The sequence below is a fragment of the Anneissia japonica genome, unplaced genomic scaffold (assembly GCF_011630105.1).
Source record: "Anneissia japonica isolate Jap-2015-1 unplaced genomic scaffold, ASM1163010v1 scaffold288118_len230876_cov182, whole genome shotgun sequence".
NCBI lineage: Eukaryota > Metazoa > Echinodermata > Crinoidea > Comatulida > Comatulidae > Anneissia > Anneissia japonica.
In genome coordinates this window covers 126,711-138,683 of record NW_022709084.1, presented here as the reverse complement: position 1 = coordinate 138,683, position 11,973 = coordinate 126,711, and the positions used below count along the sequence as shown (strand labels likewise).

Genomic DNA, 11,973 nt, shown 5'->3' with positions numbered 1-11,973 from the left:
TAGCATAACTCAATTACAAATATAATTTGAGCTAAAAATTTGACATTTTCAAAGGGGAAGGGGGCACACAACAGTTCCAGAATAGATAAGTGAGTAGCATAACTCAATTACAAATATAATTTGAGCTAAAAATTTGACATTTTCAAAGGGGAAGGGGCACACAACAGTTCCAGAATAGATAAGTGAGTAGCATAACTCAATTACAAATATAATTTGCTTTTTTAAATAGAGAACCCTAACCAGTGGCGGATCTGGGGAAGGGGGGGGTGGTGAATAGGGTGGCTAGCCACCCCACTTTGTTTACCGTGAAAAAAATAATGGTCACTCGTCTTGTGTGTGTGCTTCTCGTGCACTCTAGTAAAACATACACTTTCTTCTTTTTTAAGTTAAAAAGTGCATAATTCTATTATAGTTTTGACTTGTTTGCTGCCATCTTGGTAGTCGAAGTTGCCAAGACTGTAATTCAAACATGGAGTAATTATCAAAAAGTACTAAAAACCTTTCAGGACCTTAGTAATCAGAGCATTTTTTGCATTTAAAACAAACAAATAAAGAATACGGCGACGATAAATTCGCCCTTGTTATAGTTTGCACTAAATGCATCCGCTCGAACTGGCATCTGCTCAAATTGACATCCGCTCGAATTGACTGACATCCGTTTATTAGCAGGCATACAACACAACACACCATACTATACAGTACTATGTAATTCTCAGTGAAGGAGGCCTTCTTACGGGCCTCTCCAAAGTCAGTGTTTTTTTATGGCTTCACACATGTGCATGCGACAAATTTTACTTCTCTTTTTTCAAACATCGTTTTCAGCTTTAAAATTCAACATAGTGCTTGATTGTTTTATTGAATGATCAAATCAATATATATAATAAACAAGTATCTATGGAAGTTGTGTTGGAGTAAAATCCACAATCTAGGTATTCAAGAAGGTAAAAACGTCCGATAAAAACAAATTTGTGTAGGGCCTAGAGTGGAATCAGAATGCTTAGAAGCTGCCTACTGTAGGCCCAGGACCCCTCAGACCTAGCTGCGTAGGCCTGTAGGCCTAGCCTAGTTTATGCCAGTGTAAGTAGTACCAGTGCAAATATATAGGAATTTGGGTCAACCCCGATTTTATGAATACGAACGGCTCTGGGCCCGTACCGTACGTAAATGAGGGGTTCTATTGTGTGTATATATATATATACTTGTATGTATATACTTGTTTTATATATATACTTGTATGTTGTAAACTTAATTCCAAGCTAATAAATTTATGTTGTAGTAATGTTACAGCTTGGTGTTCAAAACATAATGTAATTTGTAATTAATTAACGTTGCTTACACATTAGCTTCTGGCACTATCCACAACGTACTCAAGACAGGACTGTTTTGATCACCTTATAATAATTATTATTTATATTGTAGAGTGGAACACCGGCTGCGGCGGCTGCAGCACCTCCCGTGACTGCTGAGAAGACTGTGAGAACAGGTATGGTAAGCACGGCTAAGCCTAGCAATGCTAAATTTAGCCTCCTTAGCTGTAGCGCACAATAATTGTTTGAGAATATATTTTATATTTTTCTAGCCTTTGGAAACTACAACCATTTAAAACCATAGTTCTTCCTCGCAAATTTTATAGACATATCCAATTAAGAAAGGGCAGTCTTTATTGGTGCCGCCATTGATGTTGACCTCCTTGGGTCACCTTTGTGCTTGTCATGTCTATCTGCTACATGCACAAGAATCCTCCACTAGAAGCCCCCAGCTATGGCATTTGTAGAGGGAGAATAATCACTGTAAATGTATTCGTCCAAAGTAACATGAAATATCAAGCCCACTTTTTTGTAAATTTCAGAATGTTGGTAAACATATTAGTGAAGCTGGTTTCCTCTGCCATTCCTTATCTTATGCTATTTCATGGGTTAGGTTTTGGGATCTTTTTCTAAAAGTTAAAGTGACTGACTTCACCTCAAGTGACTTGAGCATTTTTAAAAGTGGATATGTGAGCTATATATTAAAGCATGTTGTCTCTCAACCTAAGTTTTCCATTAACTTTTTTATATGCAGAAGCCAAGAAACCATGGGAGAAGAGCAACAAGTTTGGAACAAAAAATGATTCTCCTAACACACCACCATCATCTTCACCAAAAATTGGGTAAGTACTTGACAGTAGTCTCTCATGAGTAAGCCCCCTTTATGTATAAACATGCCTTCTACTTTTTACACCCTGACTTTTACCAGAGTTTCCCTAGGTAGTAAAAGCCCAGTGTATCATTTGAAGGAGTAACTTAAACTGTGGTGAATACTATCAGGAAAACAAATCTGGCTTTATTAATTATACATACAGTGTAGAAAAATCTCTTTTTGATTTGTCATTCCTACAAATTGTAAGACATGCAGTCAGCAGCAGGCTGACGGGGTTCTGTTTATGAGCAGTTTCTTCTTTCTTTCTTTCCGGCAACATTTTAAAAGGCTACTACTGTAGTGGCAAACTACTGGTCCGATTTTATTGAAACTTGGTCAGTAGGACCGGTGCCACCACCCATTTTTTGGGGCGTTCGTAACTTGGGGTCAAAGGTCACATAGAAGTCAGGGTAAAAAAAACCAAAAGACTACTTCTCTCACAAATAACAGCACAATCTTGTCCCTTGCACATATGCATTGGCATAAGGCAGAGTCTATAGGGTGTTCAGGGATTTGTGGTCAAAGGTTATTAAGGGGTTATTTTTATCTTTTTTTCTGGTAACATTTCAAAACGTTACTAGTGCCAAATGGTTGTGCCGATTTCAACCAAACCTGGTCAGTATAAACGGTTACACCTCTCATATATGGGGTGTTCACAGCTTGGGGTCAAAGGTCACATAGGTGTCATTAGGGTAAAAAATCCCAAAAATATGAATAGACTTCTGTCACAAGTAACATAGCACAGTCTTGTCCTGGGCACATATGTATTGACATAAGTTAGTGTTGTTATGGTGTTAATAGAAGTAGGGTCAAAGGTCATTTAAGGGTTATTTTGTAACATTTCAAAATGCCACTAATGGCTAGCAATTGGACCAAATTCAATCAAATTTGGTCATTAAGAACCTGTGACACCTCCTACACCCCAGGGGTCAATAAGGGTTAAATTTTCAAAATAGCCCAATTAAGCTAAAATTTACCAGGAATGATCCTTAGGACCTCTTAAACATGAAAAAAATACTCTTCACCCCATAGGTCGAAGTTCATATGTCAAAGGTTTGTTTTTTTTTTGTTTTTTTTTGTTTTTTTGCTGGCCTGACGCCTTGACAGTGTGTAGGCTTCTTAGGCCTAGAGATTTCAAAAACTGCATTGGTGCCAAGCCAAATCTTTGACAAACAAAGCCCATAACAGACACTAAATTTTACATAAAAGATTTGTTTGTACAATATTTATTTTAATAGGCATTGTGGTTCTGTAGGCTAACTTCTGCAGTGCTAGGCTAGGCCAGGTAGGCCTAGCCACTACAGGCCTAGACCTAAAACATCTGCCAAGTGAAGCGTAGGTTACTGTAAAGCCCTAAATTTTCACGATTTGAAACATTTCGCGTCCTTTTATTTTCGCGATTTAATCTACTTGTTTTTAGGCTAGGCCTAGGCTATCTACATGATACCTGTAACTTGCACATTCGACTAGCCAGCTTCTTCTGGCTACCACAATGAAATAATGTATTTTTCCGCTGGTCAGCTCTAGGGAAATCCCCATTTCTTGCTAGACGGTCGCACTACGTAAAACTTTAAACATCAATTTAGTTTAAGTTAAATAAAATCTAATAAAATATAATACTTATTGAGTATATTTAGCTATTTTAAGCAATCATTCTATTATTTTAGTGACTAATAACAGTCAGTATTAGGCTGAAAATATTGGTAATTCTAGGCCTAAGTCATTAATACTCACAGCCCACTGTGCGAAGCATGCACCATCACGCACTACGTTTATAAACAAAAAACAGATGACGTATGCCTTTCTTCAATTAATTTCCAGTAAAATAATTATTACAACTTCAAGAAAACTCGTGTTTTTATAACATAAATTAATTTTACAAGCTTTTACTCTGAAATTATAGCAGTACCATTATTCTTTCTATAACGGTACAAGCCACCGGGAACCAGACGTCAAACAGCAAGTTCCTAGGCTAATTAATTGGGCTAGCATGGGCCCAAGCTAGAGAGACAACGCATGATTTTCGCTGCGACTGGCGATCTGAACTTTTTGGGAGTAGGTTAACGACCGGTGTATAGGCCGCACCTCAAACTTCGGGGGGAAATCGCGTATAAAATTTGCGGCTTATACCACCGGAATATACAGGTTATTGAGCAAAAACTTGTGTTTTTTCATAATTTTAAGGTTGGGCTGGAGGGTTTGTCTGAGGCTGGGCGGAAGGCCTTAAAAATAGCTTTAGGATGGGCGCAAGACGTCATAGACTGGGAGGCTCCGCCCTGCATAATGTGATCCCTGATATATGTAGCACATCTTTATTATGGAAATCACGTTTTACAATCGTTTTTGACAAAATATAATTTTTGAGATTTTCGTGCGCCCTTAATTTTCGCGATCGTTGTTCACGAAATTCGCGAAAATTAAGGGCACGCGAAAATTTATGGCTTTACGGTATTTGTCTTCCTAGTACAGGTACTTTATTATTATCATATTTAAAACATTGTTTATTATCTAAAAAGAACCAAATAATAACATGTACGCCTACTATACTACCGATCAAATTGTCCGCGATTTCTGTCAACAAGACATGTGAGGGAATCAATTTTTTTTTCTGCAGGAAAAAACACACTTGTAATGTTGGTGGCGCACTTCACATCTTGTTCCCTGTGCTGAAGATGAAAAAAAACGATCGTTTTTCCTCTATTATCGGCATTTTTTAGTCGATTTTCATCACTTCTTTACAAAAAAAAAATTTTTTTTTAATGAGAGGCGGCTATAAAATCAGGGTCGGGTGGTGACGCTAAACAAGTATATTTTTTTTTTTGGCCTAATTGAGCTCAAATTTACCAGGGATGATCCTTAGGACCTTCTAAACATGAAAAAAATACTCTTCATCCTATAGGTCAAAGTTCATAGGTCAAATGTCAGTCCTTTCCGTATTTTTTGATGTTGCTCAAATTTATTATGGATGATACTTAGGACATTGTACATATGTTTTAATATCCTAATGTCAATTAAGTCACAGGTCAAAAGTCACAGGGTTCATTGGGGTCAAAATTATCAATATATTGCTAGTGACAAATGATTGAACCGACTGCATTAAAACTTGGTCAGCATAACCAGTGCCTATTTCCCATCCACAGGGCGTTCACAGCTGAGAATCAAAGATTATATTGGGGTCTTTAGAGTTAAAATCCCAAAAAATGACTGGGTTCATGTTTATTGAACATGGTATCTCTAGTTGGTTTGTTTTTTTTTGGTTTTTGTTTTTTTTGTAAAAGAGGATTTCTTTGAGGTGGGCTTATAGCAGAGAAACTTCAGCATATATATAAAAAATATAGCTAAAAGTAAATAATCATTTTCAATTTTTTCTTGTCAGATTCTAGATTCTATAGTAGACTGCAAGGAATTGTTTAAGACAGATTGCTATAAAACAGCATTCGTTTTTTTATTTTTATTTATTATTTAATATCCAATGGACTGTAGCCATGTGCATTCAAAGTTGTACACATATGATAACCAAAATCTTAATGTTTGTTCTACTATATCCTATAAACAAAATGAACTGTTTAGTTTTGACACCATAATGTATTTCAATAACAAATTTGGATGACAGAGAAATATATGGCTTTTTTACATAAGTGTTGTTTTCCTTTCATTAATAATTGAACCAAAATTAAACATCAAGTTTCTGATTTGTTGATGTGTATGACTGTATTGGCTTCTGAATAATTAGAAATGGTAGCGTGAGGACAGTGAATGTGTATACAGACCGTTACAAGTACTTGCTCTACCCAACTGGGATAATTATTATTATTGTTTATTATTTATTGATTAAGAGCATCTGTGCAAGAGAGCAACTTAATTTCCATATCTTGGATAATAAATTAATCTTTATCTGTATCTTTATATTTGTATAAATGTGAACGCAAATTCTTTAATCTTATTGTATCCCTGAACTTAAATTATTTGTAAATAATGCAAGTATTTTTGTTTTAGTAAATATTAATTTTCATTATCTATTACATTTGTCGCTCACATCAAGGGTCACCAAAAAGGCGCGTCAAAATAAGTGCGTATTGGTTGTCAAGCAATTCTGTATTCTTTACCACAGAATTCTGTATTCTGTAACAACAACAGCACATATTTTAATGCAATTTTCTGTTTTCACGATCTAACACAACCTACTTTCATTGTGTAAGTTTGTGATGTGCTGCCATGAAAATTTGATATAAACTAACATCAAAGATACTAGAAAGAATGTGTATACAGACCGTTACAAGTACTTGCTCTACCCAACTGGGATAATTATTATTATTGTTTATTATTTATTGATTAAGAGCATCTGCGCAAGAGAGCAACTTAATTTCCATATCTTGGATAATAAATTAATCTTTATCTGTATCTTTATATTTGTATAAATGTGAACGCAAATTCTTTAATCTTATTGTATCCCTGAACTTAAATTATTTGTAAATAATGCAAGTATTTTTGTTTGAGTAAATATTAATTTTCATTATCTATTACATTTGTCGCTCACATCAAGGGTAACCAAAAAGGCGCGTCAAAATAATCGCGTATTGGTTGTCAAGCAATTCTGTATTCTTTACCACAGAATTCTGTATTCTGTAACAACAACAGCACATATTTTAATGCAATTTTCTGTTTTCACGATCTAACACAATCTACTTTCATTGTGTAAGTTTGTGATGTGCTGCCATGAAAATTTGATATAAACTAACATTTATAATTGTTTTCAATATTCTAATATATATCAGACGAAAGGGGTCAATAGGCGCCTCAAGTGGTCTGTCGAATGGATTGAATGGAGATCTTGAAAAGTTAAAAACTGAGATCGTTGCTGAGATGAAGAAGGAAATACAGAAAGTGAAGGAAGAAATTCTTGAAGGTATTTAAGAACAAAGCACAATTGTATTTACTGTATTCAACTAAATATTTTCAATGGATATGAATTTTGGTAATTAAATAATGTATTGTCTTTTTAGTTCACACTTAATTTAAGTAAGTTCACAGTAAGAAAACTATTGTGAATTTTTATTTTAATTTTTAGTGATAAGAATTGTGTTTTTGACAAGACCATTTTGCTAAGAAAAAAAAATTGTATTTTTATTTTTTATGCCCTTCTCTAAAGATTAAAAAAAAAGTTAACTAAAAAAGGTAAAAAAACACTTGGAACACTTGTGATATTTATACAATGTTATTGAATATAAACATTGATTACTTTTGACTAAAAATTTTTTTAAATCAATTAACATTTTAACAATATAATGGCAGGAATGTTTTACTAATAATTTATTAACATTTTCTCTTTCTCCTTTCAGTTATCAGACAGGAATTAAGCAAGTGATGAGAAGATGATGACATCATCAGTTGCAAAGGTCATCACCAATCAACATGTTTTCCATTGGTCACATGACTATGATTGCACTGATTGGATGCCTTATCATGTAATTGAAATTGTAATCATTCCTTCTTAATTGGTATTATAATTGGGGTGTAAGGGGTGGGAGGGGGGTTGGTTTTTTTTTTTTAATTACAAGATCAAATCTGAAGTTTGTGAAGGAAAGAGAGGACAGGTGAAATTGTTGTATATAAAACAGAGAAGAGGGACAACTTTATATGTCTGCTCTCTCCAAATTGAGCCAGTGTCGACTGCCAGATTGTGTTTGAGTAAAAGTCCTGAATGGTACCAAATAGCTCATACAATTAGTAGATTAAATGTAAATAGAATTTAGATACCAAGTTTTTTCCATACATTTGACACATTTTTAAGGGATAGATGATAATTGTAAACCTTTTTGATGGTTTACACTACTAAAGTTAGAGTGTTTCTTCCTAAAATGCTTAGTTGATGATTGTTTTTTTCTCACAATATGTTGGTGCTTTTGCCAGTTAAACTATCCTTTACTTTTTCTTTATAATCAAGCAATTCTTTTTGTGATGCAATGTATTTTGTGGATAAGGAGAGTTAATAATGTTGATTTGTGATTTCTAAGCCAATTTTCCCAACGATTTTCTTGCTAGTCTACTATTGGACTTTTTTGCACTGTTAAAACATAATTTGATTATGATATACATAAATAGGAGGAAACAAATATTGTTACTTTAGATTGAGTGTCTTCCAAAATGGTTGACTGGTGTGTCCTCCAAGATGGTTGACTGTTTCTTGATTGCACTGAGAAGAGGATCAGTCAATTTCAACAGAACATTCAACAATAGACATTTCGCTAAGCCCCGCCCCTTGGATATTGTTGCTACGGTCCCACAAACATGTGCATTTGTGGGACAAGACATGTGTTTTGTGGTACACGCATGTATTCCTCGCCCTGTCCTTATTTGGTCAGTAGTTAAATTTGATTGACATTGCGGAAAGGTCGATTATAGACTAATGATCTATTCTGTTGAAATTTACATTTGTATATGATTTCAACAAATTTACTTTGATAAATGTATCCAATATATGATGTTTTTTTTTTCAACATTGAGCAGAAATCAGACAAAAATCTAAAAATATAGAAGGCTTCATTTCTAATAGTCAATTTGTTTATGTGATGGTATCCATAGCAGTACTGAAAATGTTTAGAGTAATAATTTTTGTTACAAATGCATAATATTTCTGTAGATGGTTATGCAATTTGGGACCAAACACCAAAAAAAAAAGAAAAAAACTAGTGAATTTCTAAAATAATGTTTGTGTTTGCTGAGACATTGAAATTCATTTTTGGTCTGTGTTTATCCCATCTAGCTGTTGATGCAGCTATTTTCTGAGTGTTTGAATGACTGACTCAACATTTACACTAAAAGCAAAAGCCTCATTTAAAAGGTTGAGAAAACCAAAGAATAAAAATGAGGATAATTTGATATTTTTGCAAAGTGGAAAAATACCTGAAGTATTTTTAATTAATTTAGAGAACATTATAAGAATTCATTATATATTACAATTATTTTCATAGAAATTTTAATTTCTGTAGGCCATGTTTTCACAGCACCAAAATGAACAAATTCTTTTGTTACAGATCAGGGTGGTCTAAATATGTCAATATTATTAGAGGATTAAAAATTGAATACTTAGATTTATAGTAATGATTTGTAATGATCCTATGAGGAAATTTTGGGTTACAATTAACTTTAAGAAGTGATTGCTAACATATAGGTATCCATCTACATTTGCTAGCCAATCAAATGAGTTATTAATGGTTAGAATTGTGACATAGTGCTGCTCATTGACAAACATATAAAATAGAAATATTAGATTAAATGACTAAAATTTATTTTATTTTTTAAGAAGTAATTAGCTTTCACCATGAAATCAAAGCATTTGTATTTTATTGATTAATGTTGTTTACCTATTAGGAGCAAAGCTACAATTACCTGTTCATATTTTCTTAACATTTATTGAGTATATTTTTAGACAACAATATGTAACTTTTCTTTAATCTTGTTTAAAGTACAGCAATGTACATAAAGAAAAAAGAATAGTTGTGATGTCGCACCACAAAATGAGATGCATCGTTGGTAAGATCATATTGAGATTATCACTAAAATATGTACAGGTTTGGGATGGATCCAGAGGAGGCACCAATTCATTGTAGGTACTTAAAAAGATTGTTCAGTATATGCTGTTACAATTTATATTAGTCAAAAGGTGGCAAAACCGGGGGACGTTTCCCCTCCCTTAATCCGCCCCTGCAAGTTATTTAAGATTAATTTTCTCAAACCCAAGTTACCATATACTGTATTTAAACTTCAGTTCATTTATCCTAGGAAACCCATTCAAAGTTTGAATTAAAGCTCATAGTGTGATATATCCAAATATGCAGTTTTCTAACCATGTGACTTTGTGGTGAGAACTCACAACTTATATGTGAGATTTGGAATGTAGTGAGATAATATTCCACATTCTAAAAGAAACTTACAAATTTTGTCATCAATGCTTAGCTTCTCCATCAAATAATTACTGAATCATGATTTGAAAAATTGATTCAGTGCACATGCTTTTATTACAGGTGTAGAGATGTTTTTGTTTGTGAGTAATTTTAACAGAGGATGAAAATCTGTTACAATAATGTGAAGAGTAATAATAATAAAGATTTCTGATAAACCACGAAATGTAACATTTTTGGTAATAATGAATTGTACATCAAAAATTATATATATTTAAAGAGTAAAGCATTGATGATTAGAATTTGGAGTTTATGGGAAAGAAGCAATTGTAAATCACAATTTTGTATCAAATAATAATTGTTCTAACCATTAATTTTTTTTATATTAAGTTAAAATATCTGATTCCATTAGGTTATAGAAAGTTATATTTGAAAGTCTTCATTGCTTTGAGTAATATAGTGTATATGCAAAGGTGGAGTGGGCCTACCACATTTGGGTCAAAGTTGAAATACAATTCATCAGCTTTTTCAATTATTTTGTTAAGTCAATTAATAGTTTCTATACACCAATTAATTAATTGGATGCACATTTGGCACACTCCTGTGTTCTGCACCATCTTAATTTTAAATGCAATACCATACATCGGTAATTATAAAGAATAGTTATAAACTAAATTTTAAGTTTTTCAGTCAAAGTGCATATTATAGTTCTGCAGCAAATTAATAGGCCTATTTATTTTTGGTTTAGTTTTTAACATGTATTATTGTTTTGTATTGAGAGTTTCAATTGAACAGTTCCAGCTATATGGGCCACCATCACAGAATATTCTTGAAACTAAATAAATGAATAATATGGTACTACTGTACATACGGCCAGAAGTTGTCAGTGGTGGATCCTGGATTTTGAATGGGTCCAAAAAGTCAATTTTTCAGATGGATTACTAGACTACCTCAGCCCCAACATGCTTGGAGCTGAGATTTAAAATGTTATGTTTATGGCACCACTATGGCCAGAAATGGCACTCTCAGACTGAAAATTTAAAAGGGGATCTCAGGCCAGTGGATCCCACTTTGACTCGTTCTGTGGTTGTAGCTTGAATGAGATTACATTCTATATCCCAGCCTATCGCAGGATGTGTGAAAACGCTCTGCTGAGCCTGCAGCAGTCACCTATAGTGAATTGTTATGGTCTAACAGACTAATGTTTAAAAAGAATCATTACATTACAAAATACATGTATCACTTCATAGCATATCTTTATTTCCTTTTTTTCTGTAGCATTCTCTTGGTGCTTGATTTTATGTCTGCTATTTGTAATCAGCATTTGTAGTTTCAAATTTCCAATAAATAAGCCTATTAATTTGTTATATCAGCAGAAATATATCAAGGTTTAGGCCCTATTTATAATTTTGGCATTTTTACACAATAAGTTACTAGACTTGTAAAGCAATGTTTTATAACTTCTTCGTCAAATAGAAATTTGCATAGCAATGCGGAATAAATCATATAAGCTATTTGTTTGGCACTTTTCTTTTTATTTTTGAATACAAAAGTATTAGTAAATGTTGGTTTTTCTTAATTTAACAGGAAGGGTGGAGAGATGCACATGCAGGCACCCCCAAACAACTTGTACCCAATCTTGAACTCTACTTCACTGGAAAATAAAATACACACAAGTAGTTAATAATCAACTCATATCACCTATTTTTCTGCCTAGCTCTCCCTCACTTAATCGTCAATCCCCCTCAACATTTGCAGCCCTCTCTCATCAGCTTTCATTGTCAATGCTGCTAGATACGCCACATCAACTAACACCATAGGCCAAAACGATGGTAAAAAGGTGTAATGTACACAATGAATGAATCAGTGCTGCTTTGGAAAAGTATACACATCT

At 33.6% G+C, this 11,973-nt stretch overlaps 1 protein-coding gene across 4 annotated transcripts in view; it reads left to right on the top strand.

Moving 5' to 3' along the window:
* The window catches only part of LOC117106654 (vasodilator-stimulated phosphoprotein-like), a 59,071-nt gene extending 47,478 nt beyond the window's left edge, over nt 1–11,593 (top strand). For all 4 annotated transcript variants that reach the window (XM_033248047.1, XM_033248048.1, XM_033248049.1 and 1 more), the window contains exons 8-11: nt 1,420–1,483; nt 2,062–2,149; nt 6,954–7,084; nt 7,518–11,593. In XM_033248047.1, the coding sequence (XP_033103938.1) occupies nt 1,420–1,483; nt 2,062–2,149; nt 6,954–7,084; nt 7,518–7,543 (309 nt within the window). In that variant the 3' untranslated portion in view covers nt 7,544–11,593. The remainder of the gene's footprint in view (nt 1–1,419; nt 1,484–2,061; nt 2,150–6,953; nt 7,085–7,517) is intronic.
* The last annotated feature ends 380 nt before the right edge of the window (nt 11,594–11,973 follow it).